Raw genomic sequence first — 21,029 nt, forward strand, 5'->3', positions numbered from 1 at the left:
TGCATCATTTCCAGGTTTACTGAGCCTGGAGGGACATTCTAACACATTTACTAATGTGTATATGGCCATGCACTTATTGCTCTTTTGTCACAAATTTATTTCAAAGATATTTTCTTTAGGAACATTTATCATATAATAAGAATCTAATTATCATTTCGATGAAATGCAATATTTTCTCTTGCTCTTTTTATCTCAAAGTTTATCGAATATATAACAGATAAATCAAATGAAGTAAAGAAAGAATAGGTCTTGCAATAGTCTACTTTACTGAGGTGAACATGTTGCTTGGTTACCTATTCATATTTATACAAGGATCAATTAACCTTTTTATTTTATCTCAAAGTATGGATTGATATGATTGCCTTTGTATAAATGTGAATAGCTAACCAATTAATATATAGATATCAAAGCAATTATACTGTGTATGTTACATGCATTAATGAGGAAATATTAGAGTAGAGTATGTTGTGAAGAGTTGCTCTGACGTACGTACTATATAATGATGTCCTTCAGTGTGTCATTTGTAGCTGTTTTTGTTATATTTTCAAAGTAACTTACGGTACTGTGAAAATACTGTTGAAAATTGTGCAGGACTTGCAGATTCATACCTTGTACCTGAAATACTCTTTGTAAGCTTAAAAAGGCTGAAAATGCACATATCAATATGTTTTGTGGACAGATTATTCTTGAATGACATGAAAAACAACTTGCAGCATATGTCTTTCTTGTCAGAGATAAATGTCATGGAAATATAAATCAATATGATAGTACAGTATATTGGCATAGTGAATGGAAGTTATCCCTTCTTTGAATCCTCAAGTATTTTTGCACTGTTGTTGCCTTTTGTTGAACTTCTTCCTACAGTATGGCTCTCTTATAGTCCCTGTAGATGTTAGGGTCACCCTAGTGAGGTTAGTTCATTTGTATGTGCTGTAACTGCACATACTGTTTGTTTTTGTCACTTCATCAAATGTACATTCATATATGTGATGTCTGGATGCATGTAGTCCAATAAACATAGATGCAAATAATACATAATTGTGTTGTCAAATATTATTAATTATTAATATTATTTCCAATGAGAACGTTTAGCAGAGTGTGATAAAACAAATCAAGGACTAACATCGGAGGACTAATATTCATCATGCCTATTAGTTTTACAGTCAGTTTCTTATAAACTTGTTTATGAGACTTACAGCTGTTTCTAGCGACAAACACTATTAGTGTTGCGACTCAGGTTGTGCTGGAATCTCAGTTGGCCAGATGGTTGCCCTCCCTCCACACTCTGTCTTTACGTCAGCACTCAGCAGTCTGGGTCACTGGGACTGAAATCCCAGCACAGCAGGCAGGAGAGATGGAGAAAGGTTCTGGAACGTAGTCCTCCTCTGTCAATATCTGAATAGCAAGTTCTGAACAGCAAGTTCTCTGACTATGTTACTGCCTATCAATTACTCATACCATACATTTTTTAGTCTATTTTTTCGTCGGCTTAATTGAGCCAAATAATGAAGACAGTGAGATTGCAAGAATAAAAGAAATCGTGGGCAAGTGTGTGGCTGTGCTGTTTTATCAAAAATCTTCTGGGGGTGGATGATGTAATACAGCTCCTGAGCAAAGCTCTGAGGGGGGTGTTACTTTGTTTGTTATTCCTCCATAAGCTGCTAAGAGGGTTCCCATAAGGCTGTCCGTTTACACATCAGGTTTCTGTTTGATGATATCATGGCATGACAAGCTCATTACTTGAGAGGCTGGGAAGCAAAGGCACTTCTTAATGTTGACTTAAGTCCTAAACGTGGCATGTCTTAATCTTCCTGACAAGTCAATGACTTAGGCCAGGAAAGCACTCCCACTCTCCCCTGAGGTCCTCCATCTCACAACAAGTGTCTGGCAGACTGTCTATAGCACTCACCTCCAGTGACGTAGGCAGACACTGGACCAGATCCCTCAAAGGACTTATGGCTTTAAGGGCAAAATACATGAGGTGAGATGGTGGAGGGTCTGGACAGTTATTTTTGTATCAGATTGAATAGAATTTATTGTCCTCTGGGAGGAGGACACAAAGGATTTGTTTTTTACCCTTGATCACACATTATTCTTTCTGAATACTAGTAAATGGCCGGGGGGTACATTATACAATACTGAGAAGATAATGCAATGGATCTCAAAGAGAACATATTATCTGCTGGAAATGATGGGTTTCTTTTAGAACAGAAGTTACCGTATGCAGAAACTAATTAAAACCCAACGATGGTATTGGTATACCTTTATATTTTGTTTCTTTGCATATTCCTAAGTGTACACATTTCTCTTGATAGACAGTAAAACACACCACCTCAGAAAAGTCTGAATACATTATATTTTAGGACCATTGAAAAGCTTATAATATCTACATAAGCATTCTGGACAACAAACAATAATGAGCTCTTGTGAATGAAAGTTGTGCATATTTTTGTGGATTAAATAAGACTCCATACTTATGTTTATAACATTCATGTGCAGAGCTACAGTACTAGACAGGGGGGGGGAAGGTTGTGAACAGGATCTAAGTTTGTAACAGCCTGCAGGAACTAAATTACTGAGAGCAAGATAGCAACTGTGGGTAAACCCAACCCTCATTTTCCAAAAGGCAATGCAAAACATGGCTTGTCTCTTAATTAAATGGTAAGACTTTTTGTGTTTGTCTCAGGAAAAGGAGAATGTGCCTACCTAGCTTCAATAATGAATAATTCAGGCGTCCTGGACTGCATACTAATGATAGGTCTAACTAGCAGCATACACAACTTAATTATGATAACATATGAATACATTACTTATTGCTGCTGCATCATTACCATATTTTATCACTGTTTACCACAATATTCTCTTCCATAACCATCATGATTACTGACAGTTCACTACCATAGATAGTATGCGAACAACTACTGTATACCTCAAAGATAGTGAGGAGTGGACGTTCTGAAGTTCCTCCACAAATACATCCTGTTCATTAATAATCTTTCTTACTATGAAGCATTTGCAAAAAGGAAGCAATTAAATCATTATGATCTGTATAAAAGCACACACTATTAGAAATATATGTATCTGTATTAGATATGTCATTCATGATTGATGACTCATATGAAATTCGGTTTGAACTGGCTGGCATCCGTGTTCCTCAAACATCTCTCACCTGTACCTGTGAGGAAGTACTCTCAGGATGGCAGTGAAAGATCTGCTGCTGCTGCAGGACAACTTCTCCTCCAACTGGGTGTTAAATATTCATGTTTAATTGTAGAAAAAAAAGAAAGAAAAAAAGAAATGAAGGCCTGAATGACATGTTTTTACCGTGAGATAAATACAGATTCATGGTCACTTTAAAAGAGCATTTTCATTGTCCAGTGCCAAATATGATCAAATATTAACAGGAAGACAACCTATAAACAACACAGCTTCAGTTGGGACTCAATTCATTGCATTTCACTGCTTCTAAGACAAAACTGACTGTAAATGTGAATTCAGTATTCAGCACAGCTGCATCTCATTGGTAGAGGTTAAGGTCTTAAAGACCAGTGAGGATAGTGAAGGGGAGCAGTGCAGATATAAAGGGCAGTGAGTGTACTGGCAATTACACTACCAACGTAAGATGCATACTAATGGCATGGATAATAAAAGTGGTGGAGGCTACTTCATGTAGTGATCACTGTCAATTCAAGACCTGTGTAACTTGTACCAATGAGAGTTGTGTACATTCTGTGTACAATATAGCATATCTATAAATGTGTAAATGCAAGTATTCTACAGACACATTTCCACCAGTAGAGTTATCATATAGCTGGGAGATTCAGGATTGTCAGGGAAACATACAATATCAGGGCTCTCCATGGCACATTGGCACAGGCAGACACTACAGCTATGAGACATGTCATTTACTGTGATTCTGCTTCAATATTGGCACTGGAAGCTTTTACAGCACTCAGAGATTTAATACAGCCAGAATGACTATAAGGGTGAACGGTGGACATTCTCACTGTTGGGGAATCCTGTAACTATCTTGGCATCTCCCTCATGGGCCAATCAGAAACCAATTGAAAATGTTCTTCCAGGTTGTACTAGTTTGGATTTCAATCTGTGTCGCATCACATCTGTTATTATGATGTATGTATACAATGTTTTACAATTGTCTGTATGTATATAATGTTGACAATTGTTCAAATATAATTTTTGTATCGGACCCCAGGAAGACTAGCTAATGTCATGGCATTAGTTAACGGGGATCCTAATAAACAAACAAACAAACAAACAAACAGGAGGCATCAATGGTTCACAACATAGGGTGACATCCTGCCAAGGCAGTTCCTGGATCTCATGATGGCGGAAAGGGTTGACAGTACTCCAGTAGCACCAGATGCAGTAGCATGAATCTGAACACTAATTGTATAATTAAGAGATTGGACATTGTGCATCTGAAATCTAGTGGAGCAATTCAGACTGTTTAGTTGAGTGCTACACAATATACTGAACAACACTGTGGTTATACAGTATGTCAACCATAGGTCTTAATAATTTGTTTTGCCATTTTGCATTTGTCTTTGACAGCTGTCTCATCAACTGATTACTGCATACCAGCCCAACAGACATTTTTTGAAGATTTTATAAGATTCAACAATGGTGATGCAGTGGCCTTGGAGTAAGCCTATCTGACCTGATCAGTACCATAAGGCCAGGCCAAGGTGTTACACTGACTAGTGTTAGATAGTTGTGTCATTTCTTCCGCAACAACGCAATCGCTGTCAGGTTTGCAAAGAGATGAAATAAAAAGAGCTGAAGGTTGATGTCTTTTGGAGAGGGTACTTTATTCGATGTTACGACAAATTATGTTTCAGGCTAACAGGTTATCTCTCTCAGATATGGACACCCAACTCACAACGGTTATTCTTACACAGTAATAACGACGAGAAAGGGACTGTTTTACTGTTACAAATGCAGTATTTATTGTAGAAAAAAAGGTCATCGTAAAAAATAAGGACAAAGCCATGACTGTTATAAAAGCAATGATCATCTCATGACAATCCGAAAGAGGTGGTGAACTGCTCATCCCCCAGAGAAACTATAGACTTGCAATGGAATTTGACCTTGGAGGCCACAGGTCCTAGTCGCTCTGCGTTGTGTTTGAACTGATAGGTTGTTACTAGGTGAAAGGTGGGGGGCACATAGAATACTTGGAAAATGCCAACTGTCCCCCCTATGATTATTTTAAACAAATTATAATAAACTTGCTAAGACAAAACACACACAGGCAAGAGAAATCTGCTGTTTGTATTGTGATATTGACTTTGGTCACACCAATCATGTTGTTGGTTACAAATCCATAACATTTATTCAATTTGTGCCTCTTGAAAAATAGAATCTTTACCTCAATGAGTGGTAAGTTTAGTGACCTGAAGGAACTAATACGATCCCTAACCTCACCTCGCAGTCTGAGGTCAGGCAACAGCCTCCAACTCCATGTGCCCAGGACTAAGCTGTGCTCAACTGGTGACCACGCCTTCTGCTCTGCTGGCCCTTGCCTCTGGAGTGAGCTTCCGGAGGATCTCAAGACAGCAAAGATGCTCTTTCTTCAAATCAGGTCTAAAAAAAATCACCTCTTTAGACAGGCCTTCCTGTATAGTATTCCTTCCTTATTTGTTGTTTTTATTGTTTGTTTTGTTTTCTGTTTGTTTTATGCACTCAGTTGTAGGCACTTTGAGATTGTTCAAATGACAAGCACTTTACAAATAAAATGTATTGTTATATTTATTATTGCACTGTAACATTATTCCCAAGCTAAATCTTTAATATCCATCAATAACATTATGCATCCGAACATGGACAACTCCCATTTCTCATCACAAAAAAACATGTCAGGGAACCAGAAGATGTTTCCCTCCAGAAAGAAAACTGATGCCACCAAATGTTTGCTAATTTAAAGTAAGGGTAGAATGTATGTGCTTATTTATTATGATATAGCTATGCACACAACATAAACTGAAGAGTGACAACCTATGGACACCCAACTCACAATGGTTATTCTTACACAGTAATAAAGACGAGAAAGGGACTGTTTTACTGTTACAAATGCAGTATTTATTGTAGAAAAAAGGTCATTGTAAAAAAAAAAAAAAAAGGACAAAGCCATGACTGTTATAAAAGCAATGATCATCTCATGACAATCCGAAAGAGGTGGTGAACTGCCTTTAACCCCATTCAGTTTGGAGTTTGACTTTCCATCCACCAAGGGGAGGGGGCAGAAGGGAGGGCGGAAGGTCAGGGATGGAGAGGAAATGTGGAGGAATGTCATTTTCTGGGTGAACCTCTTCATCGTCCTCCTCGTTAAGAACACTGCAGAGACAGGATTTACACTTTAGGACTCAGCAGAACAACTCTTAGCAATGACATGAACTTGTGCTAGTGCTACAGGCCGTTCATACAGTACCTTCCAGTGCTGAGGGCGGTTCTTTTCTTCTCCCTTTTGGTGAGCCACTCCTCTATGTTTCTCTCATGGTATGTTTTGTGCTCAGGGTCCTCCCTGCTCCGTTTTTCATCTACAAATGAGACAGCATATCTTAATATGGAGCTAATTGCCACAACCACAATGAGTTTCTGAGTGAAAGTAATGACAGTGACAAAATCTGCTATGTAAAACGTTTAAAACAATCGTAAATGAACACAGCATTAAGCAACACAAATTAACTTAGGTAATTTGGCACTGTGTTCAGAATTCAAACATCATAATGCAGCAAGCTAAAGTAAAGCATATTTCTTACAGATGTTTATCATCATTGTGCTTGCATGTTCTAACCAAACACAAAGATGAGAACTAATGTGGTGCTTTCAACAATACTTAAAATACAATTAACCACATGAATACAGTAGCCCATGGTAGACAGCACCATCTTGTGGAAGCAATTCACCTTCAATCTGCCTTCTTAGGTTCTCCATGTCCCTCTCTGACATGTGAGAGAACCTGCAGCTGGGCCCAAATCCACACTGCCCTAAAGCATAATAAAATGATGTTAATCACAAAAGAATGATTGACCATTAAAGTAGTTCACCTTCCAAGATATCAGTTGTTGTCCTACCTGTCTGAAGGAACTTTCTGCAGGGTTTCTTCGTCTGCTCATCACATAGGATGGCCGCTGTGTCTGTAAGAGAAAAGAAGATGTCACTTCCCCCACAGTACTTAGAGGATGCACTCTATTATTCTATTTGTGTAGGCGACCTCAGGGAAATGTGTGAAACAGCCCTGTGCTGCCCTCCTTTTGAGAAAGTGAAGCGACTCTTGCCTCTGAAATTGTCGAACCAGGCCTTTTTCGATCTGTCATGTTGAACGCCGTTCAGGTGCTTCTTTCTATTGTGCATGTTGTCCTGGAAGGAGCGATCGCAGTAGTCACAGTAATATCGCCGCCCCATGATTTAGCTCGATTCCGTCTGGAGTTGTTTAGTGTCGTCCTTCATGTACCTGAAACACAGATAAGCACTAACAACACCATTGATAATATATAAGCACAAGGCTGTGTTTGGACCAATACCCAGATGAATTAGAAAGTACAATCATTTCATGACAAATGTTCAGCAGGGTTTAACACAATCACACATAGCATGTCGACTTTAGACAATATTTACAAATTCTCTCTGGTGTTGTTGAGACTTCCTTTCAGCAATCACGTGGTATCTTCTTCTCGTCGCTTCGTTCTTATTAAATTGCTTAAAGTGGATCTCTGCCACCCCCCTATGGCCAAGAACTAAAAGTGCAGTTTGGATGCCGTATATCACCGGCTCTTCGTGGGTTTTGCTTGGCCTTACCTTTGCTTGTTGCCTAAAATGACAAAACCAGAGATCAAGATGTAGTGGACTGATCATTTTAAATATAAAGCATATTTACTCGTTAAACAAATACAAACACGGATACGACGCCATCTTGTCTGGGACTACAACTCCCATCAAACAGTTTATCCTCACTACTTGTGTGCCACTTCCTTCCTTCTCAAATCCACCATCATGGCGTTCGCGACAGGAGTCTACAACTTGCTCTTCAGGAGGTCTTCCACCTTCGCCGTGACCATTGTGGTCGGAGCAGTAGTCTTTGAGCGAATGTTTGACCAGGGAGGAGATGCGATATTCGATAACATTAATCGTGGGGTAAGTGTATTCACCGGTATCCCATACATCGCCTAAGCCTGACCTTCATTTATATGGCAGAGGACGGTCAACACAAGCCCATGGCATGAGCTACCTAACATTCACTGTTATTTATTGTTTACATATAGCCATGAGGTAAAGTACAAAGTTACATCAATCTGCTAATATTACCTGTTGTGTTCGTATTATAGAAACTCTGGAAACACATCAAGCACAGGTACGAGACCGCAGAGGAGGAATAAAGTGCGGCTCGATGTTGCGGCAGAAGGGAAGCCAACAACGCTACACTTCAATGTTCCATTCCTATGAGCCCGTCGTCATGAACCATCATCTTCATCAACAACATTGACATGGTTGTGAATGTCATCACATTGACGCTGGCTACCAGACGCCCCATCATGGGAGTGTTAAAGACTGGTTAGAACATGGAATAGTTTTTCCTGTCAACTCTTCCTCTCCCCACTGGCATTACTCCTCATGCCCTCCTGTCCCCCTTTATTTGTCGATGTACTGATTAAGTTAAAACTGTTAATAAATTCAACATAAACCTTATTTGTAGAATTCGGCATGTTGTGTTCTTGACTAGTCTCTCTCTTTCCCATTTTCCTTTTTCCTTTTTTAATTGTTTAAATGTATTGTGCCATAGACTCAGGTGTATTGAGCACAGTAGGTTGACAGACCTAATTATTAAATGAATAGAATTAGCTCAAATCAAGGATCAGTCCAAAAATAGTGACTTCACCCATTTAAATTGTTTATCAAATCATAGTATGTGTGATTGAATGGTAGGCTATTAGGTTCGAATTCAACTAAAGCAATGTGAATACAGCCACAAATAGTTGTACTGTTGTGTTGTTAATACCAAATGATCAATGGTAATAAGACATAACAATATTTCACGTTTAATCTATATGACGACTAGACTGAGTGCTGCTTTAGCGAACTGATCTGTCCTTGTTTTGTATTGTAATGTCCAAGTAGCTAGCTAAAGCAGATAGACACATTGCACACATGAGGTACAATGACAACAAAATGTTGCTGTTGAATTAATGTGAAGAATATCAGAGACCAAGAAGCGAACTTCAGCAGAGACACTAATCCACAGGTCAAACATCAGAGAGGGTGGCATGTCCTCCCATGCCCTCCGTCTGAACCTGGGGAGCAGTCAATGCATCATGCTTGATTCTTATTTACAGTTTGTGTAGTGTTTTCTATATGGAGAACCTTGTCTGGACCTTTGACCTTCTGGACCTTAACAGCAGCCGCCTTTAGAAAAGTGAAATCCATGATTGCATCTAAGCTTGTAATTACATGGAGTGAAAGGCTCCATCTGCTGGATCCTCATGTGAGGGAGCTTGTGTCCAGCAGATGGAGCCTTTTTTCCATATAATTAGGCTGTCCATCCACACCCATTTTATGTCACATCCCTCTGCACTTTCTTTAAAATGATCTGATGGGTAATCAGTACTATGAAAGATAGCACAGCATTATTGTGATTTACATTAGGTTTCATGTCTATGACAATGCACTCTAGATAGCCTGGGCACATTCAAATAATGAATGCTATGATAGCCTAATGATTCTGATGGAAGTATATCCTCATCTAAGACAGAGATCTTCAGATCATCATCACATTTACAGCAACACGTACAGTATATTGTATACTGTACAGGATATGGAGATCATCCATAAATAGCAATACCATCACTCTAGTATAAGACATTTGTGTATTAGGAAAAACATGTGGCACGGAACCCCCCAACGAATCATTGTTGACAAAATAAATATTGAATGCATCATATGGGGAAATATGGTAATAGTTATTTTTGCTTGCAAAGTAAAAAATCCCAACAACACTTGTTTCAGGGTAGGCCTGCATATCAAAGGCAGTTTACTGTGGCACACAACAATAACTTTTCTTGAAGTTTAACATCTTGACTAACTTAAAATATCACCATATGACTGTGCTAAACGTTTTTGTACACAACAGCCTTTGCACAGAACAAATCATGTTTGGTTAGTCACACAACACGACTTGGTTTGGCTTTGATCCCGTCTGTTAAATCTCTGTTGCCTGATGCATCTGCTTGTTTCTAATTACCACGTTCATGATGGAGGCATTTTCCTATCCTGCCTCAGAGAAGGTAGCGACAATGAAAAACGGATGTTGTGTACACAGAATGTCCCAGATTTTGTTCTGCCCATATAATGTTAAAATAACTTTTTCGAGGGTCATCAATAAAAATGTACTGTCTTTTTTTGCTAGCTAGGCCTACTATTTGAGGTTGCTGCCTTAAAGGGGCAATATGGGATTCAAACAATAACAAAGCGGTCTCCCCCACTGGAGGTAAACAGCTTGGTAAACAGCTGATGGGTGGGGCTGGAGAAAAGTTACCATTCTCAAATTTATATACGGAGCTGTGGCTACCACGACTGACCATCCAGCTGATCAAAATGATAGTTTTAACCATGTTTTGAAGCTATAAAATGTTTGTTTACAATTAAATTGTTTCCAAACAATGGAGTAAACAAGCTTATATGTTGGGTTCTGAGGGGTATTCCATCAACATTGCTAAAGGAAAAATCCAGGCTTAAGTCTCGAGAGATTTATCAAAATAAGTCTAGATTGTCCTTTAGCAACATTGATGGAATACCCCCCTGATGGGGTAAGAGGGTTGGACTAAGTTCATGAGGCATTTATAAGTCATATTCTTCAAGGCTCAATGGCTGTATACACTACATAGCCAAAAGTATGTAGACACAATTATGGTCTCTGGGGCTGTTTTTCATGGTATTGGGCTAGACTCCTTAGTTCCAGTGAAGTGAAATCTTAATGCTACAGCATACAATGTGATTCTAGAGAATTGTATGCTTCCAACTTTGTGGCAACAGTTTGGGGAAGGCCCTTTTCTGTTTCAGCATGACAATGCCACCATGCACAAAGCGAGGTCCATAATGACATGGTTTGCCGAGTTTGGTGTGGAAGAACTTGACTGGCCCCCATCGAACAACTTTGGGATAAATTGGAATGGTGACTACGAGCCAGGCCTTATCACTTATCAGTGCCTGACCTCAGAAATGCTCTTGTGGCTGAATGGGAGCAAATCCCCCCAACCATGTTCCAAAATCTAGTGTAAAGCCTTCCCAGAAGAATGGAGGCTGTTATAGCAGCATAGGGGGGGGGACCAATATTCCATATTAATGCCCATGTTTTTGGAATGGGATGTTCAACAAGCACATATGGGTGTGATGTCCAGGAATCCACAAACTTGGCCATGTAGTGTATCATTATATATCATTTAAAAGTAAAAAAATAAATAATGGATGTACCAATCCCAGATTGCCCCTTTAAAAAATAATGTATTGTAATCACTATCTTCTCCTTTGCTGTAAGAAATGTTTTGTGTTGTAGTACTTTTGGAGCTATTGAACTATGTACAAAATGTATTTATTTAAACGTATTGATAACTTCATGTACATTTTTAAGTACATTTCCAAGATCATGGTTTGAATTTAGGTCAATGATGTTTACATGTTTTCTCACTGTGTAGTTTTTCTGCTTTACTAGCCTTTTTCTCATCTCATATTTCTTTTCTTCACAGAAGTCTGTAATTACTTCCAGATGTAATGCTTTCATATGGTGTAACTATGGTAACCAGTGTCTCCCATGAGGATTCTGGGACAGGGTTGAGTCAGCAGTTGTTCCTCGAGGCCTGGCATTCAGTAACAGACCAAGCTCATAGGATATGGTTAAACTGGCAACCAAAAAGCAGTTCTAATCTCTTTCCCACCACTAGGCCCCACCCTTCCCCACAGTATCTCAGGATGTATGCAGTAATGTGCAATGTATGTATATTTTCAGGACCTTGCTGGTCTTCGTCAGTGTCTTTCTGCTTTGTCTGTGACTTCTGAGAGCTAAGTGATAGACATTACCATAATCAGGTCACAGCATGAAATCAGCACAGCCGGCTCCAACAGAAGGTCTGGTTTCAATTAAACACCATATGATCTGTAGGCTTTACGACTGCCCCGGAATCCTCCATTCCCCCCAAAAACACTCACACATCCGCAACAGTATGTCAGCCACCAACCACCTTCATACAGACCCCAGCCTGTTCCACTCATGAACAGACCTCTTGTCTTAGTCTGAGGCCCTGTGGTGGCTCCATAGTTCTGGTTACTTAAGAGTTAGTTTAATTATGTCACCAGTGGGTTCAACACATTCTCGTTTAAATGTGAAAACTGGAGACCTTGCAAAATATCCTGATTGCTGGGTGCTTTATTCTTTCTAATTAATGCACAATAACACAGTTAGTTTGCAGTTGAATTTTACCTCCTATAACTGCTCCTTTACTTTTCCAGCACAGAGAGATATGAGTAAAAGTTATAGATGTTATGTCCAGAGATCCAGATTAATTGAGGACACAGTAACTATATATTAAGTGCATTCCGGGGTCAAGATATACCAAAACACCTCACCAAAAGTTATTACAACTGTGGTGTGAACGGTCAGTAACATTGAAGATAACTCAAGTCCAATATGAACAAACAATAATATGGTGAGTACAATAATGAGAGTTGAAAAAGGTGAATACGGTTCTGATCAGATCGATAACAATTGACTGCAGAAATATTTAAGCATCTTTACACAATAATTGTAGTCTATACAGTTTAAACCTATAGCAAATAAAATGTTAGAATATATTGAATAGCACATAGTACGTATAATCACATGTCCAAAACACATAGGCCTCTCAAACATGTGCACTCCAGTTTTCTCAGAACTTAGAAATACCCAGAGTGGCTTAATTTACAGCCTGTGGTGGAATCACTGCAACCTTTGGATCAGTCTTTATTTTTGAGTCTGAATTTCCTTCCTTTTTCTTTTTCCTTGGAGGTTTTTTAATTGGGGTCTTCCTGACTGTTGGATCTCCCCTCTCAAGGCTTCCAGAGTAGTCATTAGATGGTGTACTTGATACAGGCTTCTGAACATTGGTGAATGTTGGGAGTAGAGCCTTTTCAGGTCCACGCTGGGTGTTTGTGGATGATTGGCAGGTCTTCTGTGGTGGCATGGGCTTCTGTCTCTTGGCCTGGAGGTCTGACAGGCTGCTCTCCTCACAGCTGTCCTCATTCCTGCTCAGGCTCTGAGTCTTCTCCTTCAGCTGAGCAGCTAACAGGGAGGCTGCCTCAGAGTTTACATGTGATGGTTGGATCACCTCTCTGTTGTGAGACGAACTGGGTCTCTTGGGTGGTGTCTCTTTGGAGTTCGCAGCTTTTCGGTCAGCACGGAAATTACCCATCTTCCTAAGGACACTCTGCACCGCCCCATTGATGTGCTCTATCTGCACCAGACCTGGTCTTGTCTTATGTTGCTTTTTCTCACTAGGAGAGCTAGCCTCATCTATACCTGTAGACTCCTGAGGGCTTAGAGACCTTTGTTTGCGGGTTTTCTTTCTAGAGCTATTGCTCTCCTCCGCTACAGTCTCTCGCTGGCTTATATGACTCTGATTGGCTCCAGTGGATGCGTGGATCCAGGAGACCTTAGGTTTGGTGGAGGGGTCTGGTGGCCGTGGTCTAACCCTCTCAGGAGATGCAAGCTTCCCATTGTCTTCATCCTTGTTTTTATTATCTTGTTCCCTGCTGGACTGCTGGGATGGCTGAGTGCCTGAGGGCAGGGTGGTGCTGCTGGCAGACTCTGAACCACTGCAGGACTCCTCACTCTCACATGACGTCTGGCATGGCAACTCACTGGTGTTGCCAGAGGCCTGTTCAATTGTATCTGCGTCTTGGAGTTCAGGCAAGGTGTCTACCTCAGGGATATCATCCTCGGCCAATACTGTGGTTTCTGTTGTGTTGTTTCTGTCTCCATTCTTTTTGTTCTCCTCCACAGATTCTGCATAGAAAGAGGAGAAAAAGTGTGTGACATACAAATAGACAGAGACCGAATCATAGTCCCCTCTCTGATTTCATTGGTGGGGGACAACAACCAAATGAATGAGCTTTTTTTGTCTTTGGCCAAGTGCAGGGTATTTCCCAGTTGTTGCTTACTCATACAACTGGAGTTGTAATGGGATGAAGTGGCAGCAGATAAGGCAGATATCAGTATAATTATGGTATATCAAAGTACTGCAGTCTAAACAACCATAGGATCTGGATCTCAGGGCATTCATGTGTTTACTCTCAAGACAGGATATGACGATGCAGCATTTTCTTCTCTTTTTTCTTCTTCTTTTTTTACAGAATGTACACCATATTATACTGCATATAGTATGTCCAAAAACAGTGTATCACACAACTGTGGGAGCAATATCTTATCACACATTAGACCATATAATTGAATCTATTTCTATGCACTAGACCTTGTGCTATGATCAAAAGTTATGATTCAAGTCTAAATATTAATCATATGATGCAAGGAATCAGCAACACTCTAAGATTGAAACATTTCTAACGTTTTTTGAATGGTATTGCCAGAATTATCAAAGCTACATTTGAAAAATGTCACCTTCAGTTGCATAGTCTCTTCATGATGAGTTCAATGAACATTCCAATTAACTCAGCAACCACCCATTGCCAGATAACAAAAAATCATCCTTCACTGAACACTTTTTAAGACACTTTGGTGGACACTGAGAGTGATACAGTAGATAATTCTACATTGAATCATTTTGAATTATCTATGAGTCTGTGTATGCTTCCAGGATAGAAAGTTGGGACTCTCATCACCATGGACAGGACAGACATAGGAGCTACAGTATCATGCAGGACTGAGAGGGAATATTTTGTGAGTGACACCCACCATCATGAAGGACACTGTAGATGGGCCCATCCTCTGTGGTCTCTACGGAAGAGCAGGAGCCTTGGGTCGAAGAGGGGGAGTGCTGCTCAACTGCAGAGGGGGGATCGATGAAACTGCAGTTAAACGTATTCTCAGGGTCATGGTGAGACACTGTGGAAAACAGGAACAGACCAGAAACATGGCCATTAGCTTCTATGAATCATTCACCTTAGGTTTGAATTTATTTGCTGGTCTTGATAGCTATATTTTTTATTCAATCATTAATCATTTTATATCATTGTATATAAACGAAAACAAATGTAATGTATATGAATGTGACACACACAATAGTCCTTAAGTGCATTTCCACTCATGTTCCTATAAAACATTTTTTACATATGTTTATGTATACATGGGACTTCTGTAAAGAATATCAGATGTCAATCCACCCCAGCCCTCTTCTTTCCCCCTTTCATGCCCCAGCCACACTGCCCCTGTTCCAGGAGGGAGAAATTGCAGGTTGGGATCATTTTTGCCACTTCCTGTCAGTGGTCCAGAGGGGCCCTCGGTGGAATGTAGGGAAATGGGGAAGGAGAGGACGTAGGAGAGGGGGAGGCAGGGCGTGTTAAAGTAGGGTTTAAGACAGACGCTGACCTCACCATTACATCCACTCATACTGCCTCATGCAAGTACTTCTTACAGTATACCAAGATGTAGGGTTGCAACTGAGTCCCTAGCATAGATAGGTCCCATAAACCTAACCCTGATCTAATGCATTATGGGTGTAAAGTGTGACCAAATTACACAAATAATCATCACCAAACACTATGATAGTAATATTGAGGTTTGTTCACTTTAGACTTACCGACGACTTTGGGCAGCTTTTGCCGTCTCAGTGGTATCCGAGGCAGCTTTGAGCTTATCCTGGTGAACCCTCCACAGAGGCGTCTCCTGGGCTTTTTCTCAGTGCTGAATGGAATCAAGAAACATACAACCAATGAAGCCGTAACACTTCTTTGACAAACAGAATGTGATAAAAACGAATTTAAAAGAAATATACAGACACAGGCACACACACACCACATTTTAAATAAATCAATGCTGTTGTCTATCTTTTTTCTTTTTCTTTTTTCTTTTTGTGAGGAGAGGAGTGTGGCACATGTGGCGGAGAAGTATATAATAATAATACAATAATAATAATAATAATAATAATAATAATAATAATAATAATAAACTTGAAACTTAAACAAACACTATATATATACAGTATATATTCCTTTTTTAAAGACAGTGTTGGTGTAATAGTGATTAAAGATAATAGATGACAAACAGCAATATTGCTATAATAATAAGTGTAATAAAATCACATGAGGTGTAATATTTCTATCCAAATACTGTATAACACAATAATATATAATAATATAATACAACAATACATCACAGTACAACACAACAATGACTACTATACTATTTGATATTACACCTATACGGCAATGAGGAGTGAGGCAAGACCGGGGCACCGGAGAGACGAGCAAGAAGCCCCCCCACCCGCCCCGCCAGCAACAAAACCGGAGCCCCAGCTCCTCCCTTCGTACCTGTGGTTATTGTCCTGTCTATAGATACAGCAGAAGCAAAGCAGGGATAGGAGCAGGAGCAGGAGAAGAGAGGAGACTAGCACCCCAGCTGCCATCACACCCATCCTCTGGTTTGGTTCTAAGAGAGAAAAGGTCATGGATTAACATCATAAGCCATAAACGCATCATACATTCTTATTCAGGATGAATACATACAGTGCCCTGTGTATAGGACAGTGAAGCATGTTTTCTTCTTTTGGCTCTACACTCCAAAAGTTTGGATTTTATATCAAACAATTACTGTGCGGTTCAAGTAGAGATTTTCAGCTTTTAGTTTAGGGTATTTGCATACATGTTAGTTTCACCATTCAGAAATTGCAACACTTTTTATGTATTTCTAGATGATAAGACCTCAAAACAACAACTGAAGATGACTGCAGTACAGGCCTGGCAGAGAATCACCAAAGAAGACACCAAATATCTGGTGGGGTCTATGGGTCACAGACTTCAGGAAGTTATTGCATTAATTTGGACATTTGATAATTCTGTCCCATCACTTTTGGGTACCCTGAAACAAGAAGTTTATGCATAAGAAGTGTTGACATTTCTGAATGGTGAAACCGATACACAAATACCATCAAATAAAAGCAGAGAATGTCTACTCTAACCTAAAAGTAATTGTTTGATTTCAAATCCAAACATTTGGGGAAATAGTGACAGTGGCAGTACAATTATTGACTGTCCCATTACTTATCAGACCATATAATAATACAAATGATACATTAAAGGCATTTAAAGTAAGGTGTCTTACGTAGATTACATGCTCCAGATACTGGGTTGCAGTTGTTGTCATGGCAGGAGCAGATCTGGGCACAGTTAACCCCATACTGACCAGCTGAACAACTAACATTGCAGCTGCATAGAGAAGAGGGCCACATTACTGTACCTTGCTGAAAACATGTACAATATCCAATCTGTTCATGGTCTTGACACCATGTATTGTATTCTCTATTCTTAAATTAACACTTACTCAACAGTCTGTTTGCGTAATTAAATGTTTGCACTCACTATGTTCCATTGAAGCCGGGGTCACAGAGGCACTCTCCTGTGGCAGAGTGGCACACTCCGTTAAAGCAGCTACTGCATTCATTGGCACAGTTCTCTCCATAGGTTCCATTTGGGCACATAACCTCACATCTGTGGAGGTGGAATTGGGGAAACGTTAATCTCACTCTCTTTCTAATAAATAACAAGTGCTCAAACTCAGTTTCATTGTACTATATAAGTGATCAATTGATAGGGATTTCAGATTCATACTTATCACCCATCCAGCCAGGGTTACAGTGGCGGCATTTGCCATCGATGCGGTTGCAGAAGTGGCCATCTTTGCATGGTGGGCACACATTCACACAGTTTTCACCAAAGAATCCGGGGGCACACATCTGGTCACATCTGGTGCCATTCCAACCTCGGTCACACGTGACGCAACGTCCCTCTGTCACCTTACAGGGCTGCTGGCCTTTACAGTGGCCACACCTGGAAGTAGAGCAATCAAAAATAGATATGCACATCCTTCATATACTGGTGTTGGGTCAAAAAGAGGGATCATGAAGAAAAGCACTTGGGCTTTTCTTCATTGTTTGATCATACTTGGAAGTAGAGCATATGTGACATGTTCTAGTGTTTTGGTCCACATGTTGGCATCCGATTTAATGTTCTGACTTTTCTTTCTAAAAAAAATTGAATACATTTCAGTGTTGTTGAAAATCAATGACACATCGCGAGTCAACTAAAACAGCTTGTTTTGTGAGCCTGCTAAAAATGTAAAGTAGTGTTATAGTCAACTAGGTAGCAGTGGGGATTACTCACCGAATCCATTGCGTTGCAGTATTTTGGCTTGACTAGCGAGTTTGTGTTGTGATCTTCAACAACGTTGAAATGTAGCTGGAGAAACCGAGTTGGCAACCGACTTCTTCAGACTTTTATTCTGAAAAACTGTAAATACATTTCAACGTTGTTGAAAATCAATGACACTCGCTAGTCAAGCCAAAATATTGCAATGGAATGGATTCGGTGAGTAATCCCCACTACTACCTAGTTAGTGTAGAGAAGTGGGGATTACTCACCGAATCCATTGCATTGAAATGTTTTGGCTTGACTAGCGAGTGTCATTGATTTTTAACAACGATGACATTTATTTACATTTTTCAGAACAAAAGTCTGAACATTTATTGATTGGTTGGCAACTTCGGTTTCACCAGCTGCTGCCCATATTCCTGGGTGACACAACATGTGGACTAGAAATACTAGGCATGCAGGTGTTAGGGTTAGACTATCACCAAAGGCATTGGTTTTTGTTGGATTGTTCTGTCATAGGAAAATACAAGAAGCTCGATGTGGGTCACAGCTCCAAAAGTGTGTAAAACAAATTTGATTTCAACACTTGGTTATCACAATAATCTAGAGAACGACAGATGTTTGACTGGGTTGCAAGGTAATCCACTCTATCCTACACAGCTGTTACTACACACCTGTTTCTGCAGTTTAGCCCATAGAAGCCAGCTGGACACGGCTCTCTACAGAACCTCCCTCTGAATCCTGGCCTGCAGGTGCACGACCCATCAGCCTGGTTACAGCGTCCATTGATACATTGGCACATGCGCTCACAGTGAGTGCCCCACAGCTTCTCCCGACACTTGCACCGCCCAGTGAGCTGTTCGCAGGGTGAGCCGTTACAGGCACACTGGCCATTGCATTGACGCGCATAGAAGCCAGGGTTGCAATGGCACTGGCCGGTGTTCAAATCACAAACCGAGTTCACGGCACAATAACAGTTGTTGGAGCACTGGGTGCCCCAGAAGCCTGGGTAGCATGTACACACGCCTGTGTCTTGGCTGCAGCTGCCTTTCTGACAGTTACACGCTCTTTCACAGTTCGGCCCCCAGCGATTGGGATTACAGGTGCAGGCTCCTGTGACATCATCACACTGTCCGTTGGGATGGCATGTGCACTTACCCTTACAGTCAGGCCCCCAGAACTGTGACGGACATTCTGTAGGTGAAAAGATGAAAGGCAAATATAGATGAAACTCTGTATCATTGCTGTTTCTGTTAACTGTAAAATGTATATTTAATATATCTATTTATCTTAAAAAAAAAAAAAAGGATTCTATAGTCCCCAAAAGCACTCATTCTTCATTACAATAACAAAACAACATTGTGTAACAACATGTTCATACAATGTTATAACTATTGTAATTTAGAATTACTACACAGGCATATGAGCAACTTATAAAAGTGTTAAGTTTGAGTGTAACAGGAAACTTACTCATATCACAAGTGGCTCCAAAATAACCATGGCGGCAACGACATTCATTGGGTCGCACACAAACTTCATTCTCATTACAGGTGAAGTTACCCTCACAGATTGCTGGAGGAAAACAATTCGACAAATAATTTCACCAAAAATAGTGCATACCGTAGGGAAACTTTTCTACCGATAATATGATTCATGCTTTCTGGAGTAATAATTATGTCAATGTCTACGTACGTGTTAAGCATTCATCTCCTTGTTGTGCCCAACCACTACAGCATTGTAATCTGGGTGGGAGAAGCAGAGCGTTAGTCGATTTGTGATTCATATGTACTTAGAATAAAACAAGATATACATTTCCTCTTACAGTATTGTCAGCAGATCAGCAATGTTGCAATAGAAAAAATAAGCAGAGATAAGGGGAATGTTACAGATTATTTTTGTGTAGAAGATATTGGGTAGCTAATTAGTCATTATAAATTAAACTATTTAAAAGTGTCTAAAATGACTGCAGTCATTATCCTGAAAGATTGCTGCACATTATATTCAATTGAGGGGCCAGTGTCCAGAGGACATTGTTGACTGTAAGGTTAGTGAACAATAATCTGATACTTTATGATCACGATTTCAGTAATAACCTAAACTGTGCTTCAGATTCAAACTCCAATAGTTGTTATGAAATTCAATAAATTGAAGCTCAATTTGAAAAACAAACTGTACTTACCCTAATTCACATACATTTCTACCTCTGGCAATGAGTTCTTGACTGTGAGTCCAACAACTGAATATACTCAGAAATACAGCAACTCTAATGACATTCCTTGTTTCCATATTGCGATGCACAGCATCACTTCGAGCCCTTCCAATGGAAAAAGACTGATTTCTTCAAGTCAAAAACCTTTTCCCCTATGTTTGTCCAACAGTTATTTCACACTATCTACCTATACAAACATTTGGAAAAGTAGCTGTAAGAAAAAGTGATGACACCTCAAAGACTCTTAAGCCATACAGCTCCCAGTTTCTCCTCATACAACCTACAGACAACAGTGTAGCCTGAACACCCCCGCCCAGCCTCCGTGAAGCAAAACTATGTGTGCAAAGTTAATCGGTTTCTACTCAAACCTAAAAAATGTTAGAACAACCAGTAAAGACTTGGTCAATGGCTCCCTCTGTTGCTGAACATGAACAAGCTCTCACCCCATTTCTAT

At 40.0% G+C, this 21,029-nt stretch overlaps 3 protein-coding genes across 5 annotated transcripts; 1 reads left to right on the forward strand and 2 right to left on the reverse strand.

The window, feature by feature from the left end:
* Window positions 1-6,085: 6,085 nt before the first annotated feature.
* zmat5 (zinc finger, matrin-type 5) lies at window positions 6,086-7,702 on the reverse strand. 3 transcript variants are annotated; one of them, XM_080528525.1, is made up of 6 exons: window positions 7,642-7,702; window positions 7,296-7,477; window positions 7,098-7,154; window positions 6,930-7,010; window positions 6,452-6,560; window positions 6,086-6,357 (listed from the first exon to the last, which is right to left on the reverse strand). In XM_080528525.1, exons 2-6 carry the CDS (start codon window positions 7,426-7,428, stop codon window positions 6,213-6,215), a joined length of 525 nt encoding a protein of 174 aa, XP_080384651.1. In that variant the 5' UTR covers window positions 7,429-7,477; window positions 7,642-7,702; the 3' UTR covers window positions 6,086-6,212. The 3 variants fall into 3 exon arrangements, with proteins under 3 accessions (XP_080384651.1, XP_080384652.1, XP_080384650.1); XM_080528526.1 differs by having other exon boundaries at window positions 7,098-7,160; window positions 7,302-7,653; XM_080528524.1 differs by having other exon boundaries at window positions 7,296-7,653.
* Window positions 7,703-8,011: 309 nt separating this feature from the next.
* Window positions 8,012-8,718, forward strand: uqcr10 (ubiquinol-cytochrome c reductase, complex III subunit X). Its single transcript, XM_080528736.1, has 2 exons — window positions 8,012-8,157; window positions 8,349-8,718. The coding sequence occupies exons 1-2, from the start codon at window positions 8,017-8,019 to the stop codon at window positions 8,397-8,399; spliced, it is 192 nt and encodes a 63-aa protein (XP_080384862.1). The 5' UTR covers window positions 8,012-8,016; the 3' UTR covers window positions 8,400-8,718.
* A 4,244-nt stretch (window positions 8,719-12,962) lies between these two features.
* LOC308156601 (scavenger receptor class F member 2-like) lies at window positions 12,963-20,652 on the reverse strand (the record flags this gene model as incomplete). The annotated part of the gene is made up of 11 exons (XM_080529979.1): window positions 12,963-14,050; window positions 14,972-15,106; window positions 15,801-15,904; window positions 16,531-16,648; window positions 17,321-17,424; window positions 17,578-17,706; window positions 17,827-18,045; window positions 19,041-19,560; window positions 19,837-19,938; window positions 20,059-20,108; window positions 20,546-20,652. The coding sequence occupies 11 exons, from the start codon at window positions 20,650-20,652 to the stop codon at window positions 12,963-12,965; spliced, it is 2,676 nt and encodes an 891-aa protein (XP_080386105.1).
* Window positions 20,653-21,029: the final 377 nt, after the last annotated feature.

This window comes from Nansenia antarctica (genome assembly GCF_963989245.1).
Source record: "Nansenia antarctica genome assembly, chromosome: 4".
Lineage (NCBI taxonomy): Eukaryota > Metazoa > Chordata > Actinopteri > Argentiniformes > Microstomatidae > Nansenia > Nansenia antarctica.